Raw genomic sequence first — 13337 nt, 5'->3', positions numbered from 1 at the left:
CATAAAACCCATTAAAGTACTTAATGTCAAACGGTAAAAAAAAAAACCATGAAGATACTTAATGTCAAACGATCAAAATGTAAATTGATTTTTCCATAAAACTCATGAATGCAATCTTAATGTCGAACGGTAAAGAAAAATCAATGGGTAAATAATGACTAATGTTTGTAACATCACAACAAATGAAACTAGTCTAAAAAAATAAAAAGGCCACAAGAGACCTCACGAATTTCTAACGAAGGCATGTGGGGTAGGAAATCATTGCCACAAAAAATACACAAGAAAATGAAGTCATCAACTATCCGCTCAAGATCTATCTTCACATTGGCTGGAGGATCAGAAATTTTCATGTCAAGCTCCAAATATTCCCTTAGAATCTGTACATGTAGAAACTGCATGCAAACAGAACAGAAACAAAAAAGTATTAAGAGGAATATCAAATATGAAAGCTTCAGCTGAAGTCAAGGATGGTAATTAGGTGAATCATGATACCTCATAAGGCTTTTTAACGAAAGATGCAGTTGCATTGACATTGTTCGAAGATTTAAAATCTCCTTCTGCTCTGCAATTAACATCTCCAAACCATCCCCTTTGCTTCACTGAATTTTCATGGATTGGTTGATTCTCCTGCATTGCCACATCCTGCATTACAGATAGGAAGAAGTGAAGATTTAGAATACACAAAGTTTGAAACATGTTACAATAATCACAAAAACAGGCCAAAAATGCTCGTATAGATGAGAAGGCCCAAGTTTTTGTTAACTCACCACTTGTCCCAAAAACGAAAACTGATAGGAATAGGTGAATTTAATCATTTAATTAATATTCTAGCAATCTTGCAATCCATACAACATATCATTAATGGATATTATATCTAAATTTACAACAATTAGTCAAATTCACCTCTCTCAAAATTGAAAAATGAACTTCATGTGTTGCTAGAGCAAGCATTATCAGATCAGCGTCCTGCATGCAATCATATCAAAATTAAGTGATGAAAAGCTAGGAGGCATAATATTTCTCAATGACAATTACAAACAACAGAAGCCAGCAGAGCTTCATACCAGACCATAGAGGCAGTGCCTTGTATTTGGATTATATCCAGTACTAACATTTCTCTGTTGGCGAATAAAAGACATTATCTTATGTTCTCCCTCACCAGGAACATTGGCATCAGAAATAATAACCTATTTAAATGATCAAATACAGAATTAATGACAGGATATGAACAACTTCAAAAACAAGTTGCATTTGATTGTAAAGTAATGTTATATAGTACACTTCTTGTACAATTGCTGAATCATGACTTGGCAGAAAAAATCAACCCTCCTAAAAAAACTAAGTGCTTATCAATGAATGGTTTTTATTACCACGTATTTAGTTGTATGGCAGTTAGTGTAACATGTGACATTACTCGATCGGGAGTATCTTTTTAGCATGAGTAATGCTATTTAGTATACTATTATATGACTGTCATGCAACTAAGATGTCGTGGCACCAAAAATCAGTGTTTGGATTAAAATAAGCTTAAAAAATAAATAATAAAAAATAAAAAGAGAGAGAGAGACATCTATAATGTCATCTCAATTGTATGACAGTAATATAAACATTTTTCATCTAGTATATCTTCTCTTAGTTATACGATGGTTTTAGCGAATTTAATTCTCAAACCTTGATGTCCCTCCAGCCTGGATCATCGTTTGTACGTGAAACAACGTAGCTTCGAGAGCGACAGGCGGCTTATGTAGGCATGGAATTGGAAGGGCCATCCATATATGGCAGAATTTGAAGAGGATGGAAAATCCAAGCGTCAGAAAGCAGATGACAGATTGCTTTCTCGTGCCTCTTCACTTTGCACGGCTCGAGGGTGACGGCTGTTTTAAATGAATAGGCTGCTTTCAATTTTGACAGTTATTGTAACTAATAGTGTAAATCATGCAAAGCATTATTCTAAAATTTTAAATCATTTGACATTATTTATAATATTAAATACAACAACATTATATATATCACGACGTGTTAGAGTATATTTGATTATCCTATATTATGAAATTTGATTGTATTAATTTTAGATATTTGATTGTAATCAGATTTTGATGGTCAAATATGATTGATTTGATAACCATACTTCTCTGATTCAATTCTCCTATAAATAAGAGTCATTTGTATTAATTATAACATCATTCAATGATAAGAGCAAGACGTAGCTCTTTAAGCCAATGATAATAGCAAAATGTAGCTCATTAAGCTCTATTACCCGAGCATATGTCATAGACCGAATCATATTAAAAACTTTATATTTATTTTCTTTTGTTCCGCTTTTCATTATATTTCCTTTCATACACCGAAATGAATACTATTCATTTCAAATAAAATGCATATGATCCTAGACTCGTAGTCCATGAAGACTAAGTGGCTTGGAGTTATCTGAATTGAGCTTAATCCAGCCTTTTAAAATATTTTAGCATTTAATTTCTTGTGTCGGTGGGATTATTTGTATGTGGCTTGCTTTTGGAAATGTTGTGGCTCAAGATTCGGCCTTGCTTAATTGTCCTGTTTTTCTCTCTCTTTTTGGCTTTTTTGTTTTGCCTTAAGTCTCGTTATTTGCTAGGAAAAAACAGGGGAAAAGAATATACCTTTTTATCTCCACCGTCTATATTACTTTTATAAATATGAAATAGTCTTATAAGTATTAGGTGGTTTGATGGTAATTCTAGTTCCCTTTTTTACATTTAATTTGTACCCTCCCTATACTTTGTTTAAAAACAAAAAAAAAAAAAAAAAAAAAATGTGTAGTCCTTCATAGGTTTTTATGTTGGCTAATTCGATGTTGGTGATTAGAACTTTAATTAGAATGCAAAAACTTTTTCAAATTGATAGTTAGGAATGCTTGGTCAGTACGAATGTCCGAATGCCTTTATATGAAATCAAGTTTCTATTCTATAACCATCCGATCGGTTTGGCTGTCGGGTCACACCATGTCCAAACGAGATACTTCAAAGCACAACAAGAATGTTTCTAGAACCATCTGGTCAAAGGGACGGTCGGACTCACATCCAAACAAGTGTATTCAAGTACATGCTTGGAAGTCCCTGTATTGTTCGATCCATTACACGATTGGTCATAGTCCGAATGCCAAGAGGATTGCAATTGGTATTATTACTTGGTTAGATTCACTGTTAGACACCGTTGGAACATAATGAAGATCTTAGCTTGGTAGAATTGTTCGGTTGGATCCACGGTCGAACCACATCCGGACGCCGCCAACATGTAAGTTGTGAAATCTTAGCTGCGTCTGAACGAGACATTTATCGGTATGAACCGCATGATAGACCCGTTTGGGTGGTTTCTAAAACTGGTAAATATTCCAGTTCTGATACATGGGATGCTTTGAGAGAGAAACAGGGGTGTGTGTACAATACCAAAACATGCAACGAAAAATGGCTTGACTACAGGTGATAAATTGTTGAAGTGGGGTTACCCTTGGGACACAAAATGTATGTTTTGCCGTCATGTTATAGAAGATAAGGGATCATTTATTCTTTGGTTGTAGTTACAGTGGGAGAATTTTGAGAAATGTTATGAAATTGTCTACTGCTGAAGACCTAGCAGTAGGACCAGTTTCTATTGCTTCTCTTGAACTGGGATCAAAGTATCTCCCAACCATGACCCTCCCTGTTTCTTTAATATTTTTAAAGTGATTTTTTTTTTTTTTTTTAATCTGCAATATACTTTAGAACCCCATTTGATATGTTATGGAATTAATAATTTCATACTTGGATATAGTTTTGTTGGATGACTTGCGCAGGCCTGGTTTTATAATTGACTTTCTTTCAAAAGCTACTATTAGTGGATTCATGGCTGGAGCGGCTATTATAGTCTCTCTGCTAGGAATATGTATGGAGCCTGAAGGAATATGGAAGTTCAGAACACATTTGATTGGAGCCTGAAGTCTATGATGGCCAAAACCCATCAGCTGATACCAAAGCAACTTCCTTAGCTACAGCAGAGGAAGCAAAGTTGAAAATGCCAAGACATGCAGTATGACTGTGCATAGTTGAGAAAGCCAAGACATGCAGTATGATTAAGGCATAGTTAAGAAAGCAGTAACTGCTTCTGTGTCCAAAGAGCAAACATTTTGGTGCTAAATATACAACTTAAACATGTGATAGCACAGGAATCTCAGTCAAAGTAACTTGAAATCAGAAAAGGTAAAATATATTTACAAAGCACTGGATCAGTGGCTGCCACTTTCCTCGACAGAAGGATGTTGAACATGCCGGCTTCTGCCACGGCCCTGCACGGAGCTGGTGGCAGAACTGTGTTTCCAAGAGTATGTCGGAGAAACTGTTGTATCATGATGTCCCCTCCCTTGATGACTAGGAGGAGCCCCGAATTGTATTCTCTGCTGCTGCACATTTCTAGACTGAGCTCCTCCATGAGGCCTGAGGCTGAGCTGTTCATCTAGGTTACAACTTGAGCTAACAAGACTGCTGTAACACTTTCCAGCATCCCAACTTGACACTGGACTCTTCTGTTGGGTAAAAGAAGAGCTAGGTAATATGACTCTTTCTCTGCTCTCAATATGTTTGCTTGTATTGGAAGTATCATTCACTTTTCCTCTACCAGCACCCCATCCAATACCACCAACTTTATGTACCAACTCAGAACATGAATCTGTAGTAAATCTCCTGTGATAGCCTTCATGTATCAAATCACATGTTTCGTACTGCAATCTGCAACTATCATCCAAGTCACCCTAGTGCATCAACCAAATATAGGAACAATTTGAACAGGTGCAATAAATAGTAAGCAAGAACTGAGATATCACACCTTTTCGAGGGGTTTTTACCCCGATATTCATGCCAAAGTTTTTTTTCTGTAATATCTCCTTCGGTAATACTCTGCATACATAATATTGTGGTTTTATAGACTACAGTGAATGGTTTGTCATTTTTATTTTTGGGTAGAATTAGATGCAAGACATTGTTCAAATTGAAATAAATACCACGCCTGATGAAGCAAAGCTCCAGTTGGAATCTCCCCCTAGGATTAAAAAAAAAAAAAAAAAAAAAAACTTAATTGAAGTACCTTAATTGGAAAGATAACACCATCAAGTAAGCGGGGAAGATGCACAACATTATCACGCATTTCAAAAGACACACATCTGCAACATCAATAGAAGTGATACCATAAGAAACATAAAAAAGAAAAACAAGACTAGAAAAATGTGCTTTTAATGTTGTTTCCTTACAAGACACAGTTCTCTTCAATGCTGTTATGGACTTCCTTGTAAACTATTTCAGTATCCTCATTAGGAAGATGAATAAAACCATAAATACCATCACTGATAGGTAGAAAAGAAAACAACAAGTTAATTGATCAGTTTATTTAGTGAGGAATACATTTGTTAACTAGAATATTACAACAACATTAATAAATTTGATGTTGAAGAAAGAGAATGTAACCTAGCACAAGAATCCACCCACCTGATACTGGTATCGATCTCAACCACTTTGTTTTGATTTGGCAAAAGTGACAAAATTTGGGATGCCAATTTGTGTTTGCTACTCACATATAACTGATCAACATTGTTTTTGTTCCTCAGTGCTTCATCCCTCTATTAAATAAAGTTAGAAAAACACTTCAAATCTCTATAGAACATAAAGTTATGAAAAATAAGGCTAAAATGCAATACCTGTAGACCCTTTTCTAATTCTTTAGTTTCAGATAGAAGGCGTTCTTCCTCTATAAATGGGAGCTTGACGATTCCCTTAATCAGAAACAGAAAATATAACATATCACTTCACCATATGGAATGTGTAAAAAAATCAAGTACTTGCAGAATTGCAGGTGTCTTGTTAAGACATTATACAAAGGATTTACAAAATCATACGCATATGAAAAAAATATATATAAGAAATATAAGCAAACCTGCCACATAAAGCGTTTTCCATCGAAGTCGATATCAACATCTAAGCATAAAAGAAAGACTAGAGTCAGTTTTAATATCAAATCTATTGGTTTTAACAAACTCTACAAATCAGACTTTACCAGTAGGATATAAATCAATAATCTTGGACTCTGCATCTGCCAACAGAGCCTGGTAAACTTTAGGAAGCACATGAGCACTACACAAGAGCACATTCATTTAATTTACCGATTTATGATAAATTCAGCACAAACATAGAAGAAGAAGAGAGAGCAGGAAAGTCTGTTACCTCTGTGAGGGTAGTACAGCCAATAGCTGATCCAATGGTTTTAATGGGGAACCCTTGTGAAACTCTACACGGACCTGAGCAAGGCCCTTCAAATCTGACGCAAATGGTGAATAGTAGTATGGGTAAAACCTGTTGGTAATTGCATTACATTATTAAGAGGCATTGTAATTGGGGAACTTCATTTTATAGAATTGTCTTACCATGACCATGATGGGACTTCTGAATAATAATATAGAAGAACCCACAATAGTCCTTCAGTGTACTTCTTTACCTTCAAGAAATCAAGCAACAGAGGTTAAATCTTTATAAGCACAATTTAAACTCCTCTTATCTCCACAAAAAATAAAAAATAAAAAATAAAAAAATTAAATTAAATTAAATCAATATTCAGCTACACTTATATCAGTAATACACCATCAATTTAAAATAAAGTAGGGGTTGTTATAACAGAAACTGCAAGAAAAAGTTTATGGTAACAAAAGCTCACTATTTCTTTTCTTTGTTTTTCAATATCCCTCCAGGTTTCTGCAGAAAATTTATCTTTGTAGTATCTTTCTTTCCAGCCAGGAGTCCCCAATCTCACCTATGTATGGGATTAACATAAACCATCAGACATTTCTAAGAACAGACATGCATATGAGTCTTCTAAAGAGACTCCTAGGAACAATAAAAATCTTAAAGGCAGTCATTCATACTTTGTCCGACCCCAATTGACCATTCTTAAATAGGTCAGAGTTCTTCTCAAGATTATAACGGAACTTATCCACAAACTCTTTCGTATTTTTGACAATCTGCAACACCAAGAAAGAAAATAAGAAACTAATGAAGACCAATAAGTAACCTGTAATAGAGAACCAAAAGCATTTTGTCTCTACATATAAACAAAATTCAAAACCAGAAGAATAAGTATAACCAATTCCTTACTTCAGAATCATCGGCATTCTTAGACCCATCTGATAATGTATTACTTTCTGTTGAATCACTTAAAGTAGGAGCTTTCTCACTGGATAATGCATCAGAATTGTTTCTTGTACCAATCTCCATATTACCACCATCATTTTTATCTTGCTAGAAAAGGCATTAGTTTTGGAGTAGAATGCATGATACGTTAGTACCGATTGAAATTTAATTGAAAAAAAATTGACTCACATTATCTGAATCTTTGCGAAGGCGTTTAAGTTTAGACTCGCGAATTTGTGATCTTTTCCTGAAAATTTGATCTTCATATGAGCCAACCAAAAGAATGAACTTCTCCACTCTGGATAGATTTATATACTCTTTTCTTTGATCTTCTTCAACAAGCTTTTGTGCATAGAAATGGGAAACGATTTAAGGTTAACAGTTGCAGCAAGTATTTGAAAGAATCTACAATATGAGAGTTATATATATGTTACCCTGCTCATGTCAAGTAGATAGCCACCAAGGTTCTTGAACTCTTTCTTGTAAACACTCATCAATAAATCAATAGCACCCTATAAGAAGTAAGAGAATAACTTCAATGGGGTTGGTGCACAAAACTACCTTTTTGTACCCACCAAAAAAGAGTTGAAACCGCACTCCTCAGCATAAAAAAACCACATGATTATATCAGATTTAATTAATTTTTTTTTTAAAAAAAAAAAAAAAAAATTAATAGGGATTTGCAGCCACCCAAGTGGGAGAAGAGCCACCCCGGCCACATTTGGGGTGGCTCCTCTATTTGTCTTCAATTCAAATAGTTTTAACTATTCTATTTGTCTTCAATTCAAAACCAGTGGCTCCCCATCAATCTCAAGGGGTGTAGTCTAGATGAAAAAGGCTACAAGACCTCATGAACTTCTAATGAAGGCATGCCGGGTAGAAAATCATTGCCCAGAAAAAAGCACAAGAAAATGAAGTCATCAACTATCCGCTCAAGATCTATCTTCACATTAGCTGGAGGTTCAGATATTTTCATGTCAAGCTCCAAATATTCCCTCAGAATCCATACATGTACAAACTGCATGGCAAAAAAAAAAAAAAAAAAAGTAAAGTATAAGAGGAATATCAAATATGAAAGCTTTCACCTGAAGTCAAGGTCCAAGGATAGTAATTAGATGAATCATGATACCTCATAAGGCTTTTTAAACCATTCCCTTTCCTCCTTCTCCTCCTCACTTTCATTGATTGTTGGAGGCTCCTGATCATGATCAGACTGTAATATTCCAGATAGGAAGAAGTGAAGATTAAGAATACATGCAAAATGATACCACAATTACCACTATCTAACTCTACCCCTTCTGTTGGGCCTAATGTCACCAATGGCATCATGGTTCCTTGGTACATGTTACAATAATTGCTAATACAGGCCAAAAATGCTCACTCTTGCAAAACATACATGTCATTAAAATTTACAAAAACTAGTCAAATTCACCTCTCTCAAAATGGAAAAATGAACTTCATGTGTTGCTAAAGCAAGCATTATCATATCAGCGTCCTGCGTGCAATATCATATGATAAATACCATGCAATATCATAACATGCATTTCTCAATGACAACACAAACAACAGAAGCCAGCAGAGTTGTCATACCAGACCATAGACGCAGTGCCTCGTATTTGGATTATATCCAACACCAACGTTTTTTTGTTGGCGAATAAAAGACATTATCTTATGTTCTCCCTCACCGGGAACATTGGCATCAGAAACAATAACCTATTTAAATGATCAAAATAAAGAATGACAGGATATGAGTGACTTCAAAATCAAGTTACGTTTTAGTATAGAGTAATGTTATTCAGTAGACTCATGTACAACTGTCATATAACTAGATGATGTGGCAGCAAAAATCAGTGAAAAAAAAAAACTAAATGCTTATCAACGACTGATTTTTATTACCATGTATCGAGTTGTATCGTAATTATATAGAAGTTTACTAAATATTGAGTGTAATATGTACCACCGTACTCAAAAGTATCTTTCTAGTAAGAGTGATGCTATTTAAAGCATGTTTAGGATTGCGTTAGAGAGCTTAAAAAGTACTTTTAATACCAAAAAATTTCAAAAGTCCTTTATCTTTTTCATTCTAAAAATGACCAAAACGTACTTTCGAAAAAATCTTAAAAATGATTTTTTTTTTTTTTTAAATAACACTGTACTTTAAAAGTTCTATTTCCCAACACAATCACAATCATGCTCTTATTAGATTATTATAAGATTTCCATGCAATTAGAATAGCACGGCATGCACAATGAAAATCAACATATGGATCAAGAAGCTAGAGCTTCTAAAAAAGCTGCCTAATAATTATATGGCAGTCGTATAATAGCCTATTAAATAACATTTATCTTCTAGCATTTCTTCTCTAGATATGATGGTTTTAACAAAATTAATTCTTAAAATGAAGGCAAACATAGACCAGACCTTGATGTCCCTCCAGCCTGGATCATTGTTTATACGTGAAATAACATAGCTTCTGAGGGCCCCTGACAACTTGTATATAAATTCTGTGCCTGGAGTGATTGCATGGAAATTTGAAACTTCATGGTTGGGATTCGAAAGATGATTCTCAAGAAGAACCGATTTTCCTTCCATTTCAAACTGTTCTATTAGCCTCTTCAAGTCGGCTTCCTATATAGTAGATAACATGAAAATAAAAGAAAACGATCATCTCTCAAGCAAGAAGCAGAAATCTATATTCAGCCAGACTCAAGTTGAGAAAACTCACAGCTCTTTCATACTCCCTAACACTTAGAAAACGTCCGGATCGTTGTTGATTCATTTTGGCCCATGGAGCAACTCCGTCTAAGTTTGAGAAAAATTTCAGTACGTAATCATGTTAGAGGCAAAGTGTTTCCTGAGATTCAAACCAAAGAGAGTTTCTTTGAAACAGAGTTTTCCTCCAAATTTGATGCAGCGTGACTTAGGGTTGCAGCGAAGAACATCAATAAAGCAGCAGATAACTAATTCTAGATCTTGAGTATATTAAATGACCTAAAAATTTTCTTAAAAAACTAGATACTCTCTAGGTTTTTGAGGAAAAGAGGAATAAACTCAACTAAGTATTCTCATTAATCAAAATAATAAATAACAAATGTTATCCTATGGCGGCTATAAGCATATATTTATAGCCCAAAACCCTAAACCTAATAAAATATAACATAAATACCCCCAAAACCCTAAACCTAATAAAATAACAAAATAAAGACTCTCAAAACTCCAACCCTAATAAAGTAATAACATAAAGTCAGTTTAAGATAAAAAAAACGCAGAAAATTAACATAATGCCCTACGTGCACATGATCGCAGCACGCGGGCGCTCGATCGCACCATCAGAGACCTGGTGTGCTAGAGCATGCGATCGATCGCTCTCAAAGGAGAGGATCGGTCGCACTTCCAAGAACAACATCGCAGCATCAGGCACATGTGCACTCGATCGCACTTCCAGGGACGAGTATCACCATCCTATCTGCATCAAAATTGAATAGGAGAAACTTTCTGCAATCTTTGTGTGTCCTCTTGCATGTGATAATCACATGTTTTTTTTTAATTGCAATGACAAAGTTGAAATATGACTTTTTTATTAAAAAGTCACGTGTTTTTTACTTGTTATCTTAAAAGTATGTATTTCTTACATCCAATGTGACATGTGACATTTTTATATACGGGATCTCTACAGTCCTTTTAAGTATATGAGAAACACATTTTCTTATTAATATTATTAAAAAAGTATATGAGAAGCAAACACGTGCATGTCACTCGTAGAGATTGATTTTTAAGAAATTTCTAACAGTCCAGATCGTAGTCTAAGGTAAGAGAGATAGTTGACAAAAGTTTCCAGCCCAAAAGATAATTACATGTCTACAATCAAGCATACAGCAGCAAATTAAGCACGTGTATTTCAACCAAACATTTAAATTAAGGAACATGCATGTTGAAGTAGAAGGACTGCAGTCTCACCTATTGCCATATAAAGTAACTTCCGTGGTCTTACGATACTGAAAAGGTTGTCAACGTATTCAAAGATATTATTGAATACTTCTTCGAAGGTTTTTGGAGGGCAAGGCTGATGAACAAAATAAGACAATAAAAAACAAATTAAGAGTTAATTTACTAGAAAGAACAAAAATTAAAATTCAAAAATAAGGTGCTTATAAATATTACAATAATAATTATGATTAAAATATTCTAGACTAGCTGAACTACTTTTAATATATATAACCAACAAATACTGAATAGAAAAAAAAAAAAAAAAAAAAAAAGAAAAAAAAAAAAGAACGAACTTGATCATTGGGCTGGTAGCATTTGTGGATAATCGTATTCATATCGAGGTAGAGATTATCAAACTCGATGCCATTAGGGTTTGGCAAGGAGGTGTTGATGCACTCTCCTTCATCATCTTCAGCAGCTTTAACCACAACGGTCGGATACTTGTTTGTCAACCACCAATAGAACGACGGCACACCCATATCAGTTCTCTCTCTCTCTTTCTCTCACTCTATTTTTCTCCTTCTCCTTTGCGTCGACTTGTAGGAGAGAGAGCGACAGTACCAGAGCAAATGTTAAATACACAGCAAAAGTACTGCCATTATTATCTGCTTTGCCTTTTTCTGTACGGACTCTTAACAAAAGCAAAATCCTTTACTTTAAGTAAAGTAAAGTGCAATATTTATCTACTCCCTTCTCTCTCAGGCGGCAACTTCTCGATGTACTAAGTTTAACAAGAAAACTTCTTGGCTAGGTTCTTCCCTCCTTCGTCAAACTTCCACTTAGGCTTCGTTTGGCAACAGGGATGTCCTAGACCCTGTTCACCTTTTGACCTTTTGAGCATCAAACTTTGAACTTTCAACATTAATATTTTACACACTTTAACTATATTACCCTTATCTTTCTCTGGCCACTTTTTTTTTTTTTTTTTTTATTTTGAGAATGCCCAAATCACCGAAACAGGCATCCCCCTGCGCTCCATCCTTCACTTTTTGATTTTTTTTTTTTCTTGAAACATGAAGATCCTTCAAAGCCAAAACAAAAACTCCAAGAAAAATGGCATTACTTTTGAACCAGCAGAAGGTTCAGGAACAAAACGCTTTTCTTTTTTGTTTTGCTCCGTGGGTATTTTTCAACAAGCTGTCCCAAGAAATGTTCTAATCTGGCCAGCTTTTGTGTGATAGACAAGAAAAATAAACAATTTGTGTATAAAGACTATTCCCAAACTCTCTCTGTATACACAAATTTTTTATTGAATTCACACACACGTACCAAAGTTACACAAACTTACAGGGAAATGAAAAACTAAAGCAACCCACATAAAAAGTTTGCATCTGCAATTTTAGAGAGAGACAGAAAAGAAACCATGGTGGAAGTTTGCATATGCAATTTTGGAGAGAGACACAAACCACCGGTGGAGAAGAGAAAGAGAGCCTTCTTCAACACCGGTGGAGTGATAGATAGGGTTGCCGGAACCTTACGCTTGGGTGAGAGAGGGGTAAGCGACGCCGGTGTTCGGTGTCCGTTGGCCGGAGTGACAGAGAGGGTGAGCGAGGGAGGGAGAGCGGGAAAGGGAAAGGTTTTCTGAAATAAATATCAAGAGAGGGAGAGAAAAAGGAAAATAAAAAGAAAGAGAAATATTAACCTGGACAAAGTGAACCTTGAGAAATAGGAAAAGGCTTTAGAAGGGAAATGGCGTGGAGGGCTTGCAGAGGGAGAAGACTTGCGTGTAGGAGAAGAGTGTGCGCTGGAAAAACAAATGAATGCGTAAAAAGGTCATTTTAAAAATTGGGTTTGATGAGTCATGTGTTGGAAGGCACCATTACCGAGAGGGCACAGAAGCTAGGTGGGCGCATCCCGGTTGCCAAACATCCCCTTAAGGTTTTCTCTCTTCTATATTATACAATGGCAACACAATTCAAAATATAAATTCAGAATATAAATTATAACCCAATACATGTACCAATTTATTAGACTTCATAAACATATCAATTTGTAAGAATCTATGTGAACTTGTGTTAAGAAATATAGCTTTTATATCAAGAAATATTTTTTGAGATTCATTTTCCAAAAGGGCATTTTTAAGAAAGAAACAAAAAAAAGCAAAGAATTATATGATTATATTGTTTCTCTATAAGGCTCAGATGCAATTTTAGACACTTTGTATTTTAT

At 35.0% G+C, this 13337-nt stretch overlaps 1 protein-coding gene and 1 pseudogene across 4 annotated transcripts; both read right to left on the bottom strand.

The window, feature by feature from the left end:
* LOC132163906 (5'-3' exoribonuclease 3-like) overlaps nt 1-3125 on the bottom strand; it is a 67717-nt pseudogene extending 64592 nt beyond the window's left edge.
* Nucleotides 3126-4054: 929 nt separating this feature from the next.
* On the bottom strand, nt 4055-11683 carry LOC132163320 (5'-3' exoribonuclease 3-like). Of its 4 annotated transcripts, none has more exons than XM_059573561.1 (23): nt 11462-11683; nt 11139-11244; nt 9907-9983; nt 9603-9809; nt 8772-8894; nt 8614-8676; nt 8311-8394; nt 8029-8199; nt 7616-7693; nt 7371-7523; nt 7146-7289; nt 6917-7012; nt 6709-6804; nt 6422-6492; nt 6222-6350; nt 6055-6131; nt 5935-5975; nt 5699-5773; nt 5490-5620; nt 5255-5347; nt 5092-5167; nt 4834-4904; nt 4055-4742 (listed from the first exon to the last, which is right to left on the bottom strand). In XM_059573561.1, exons 1-23 carry the CDS (start codon nt 11645-11647, stop codon nt 4238-4240), a joined length of 2853 nt encoding a protein of 950 aa, XP_059429544.1. In that variant the 5' UTR covers nt 11648-11683; the 3' UTR covers nt 4055-4237. The 4 variants fall into 4 exon arrangements, with proteins under 4 accessions (XP_059429544.1, XP_059429545.1, XP_059429546.1 ...); XM_059573562.1 differs by having other exon boundaries at nt 4055-4736; XM_059573563.1 differs by lacking the exon at nt 8772-8894.
* Nucleotides 11684-13337: the final 1654 nt, after the last annotated feature.

This window comes from Corylus avellana, chromosome ca10, assembly GCF_901000735.1.
Source record: "Corylus avellana chromosome ca10, CavTom2PMs-1.0".
Lineage (NCBI taxonomy): Eukaryota > Viridiplantae > Streptophyta > Magnoliopsida > Fagales > Betulaceae > Corylus > Corylus avellana.
This window is presented reverse-complemented; position numbering and strand designations above follow the sequence as displayed.

Coding starts and splice junctions, on each gene's coding strand:
- LOC132163320 (XM_059573561.1), bottom strand. CDS start 11,647: ATGGGTGTGCCGTCGTTCTATTGGTGGTTGACAAACAAGTATCCGACC. Junction 9,810..9,906: donor TTAGGGAGTATGAAAGAGCT/GTGAGTTTTCTC, acceptor TCTACTATATAG/GAAGCCGACTTGAAGAGGCT. Junction 8,895..9,602: donor CAGGCTGGAGGGACATCAAG/GTCTGGTCTATG, acceptor TCATTTAAATAG/GTTATTGTTTCTGATGCCAA.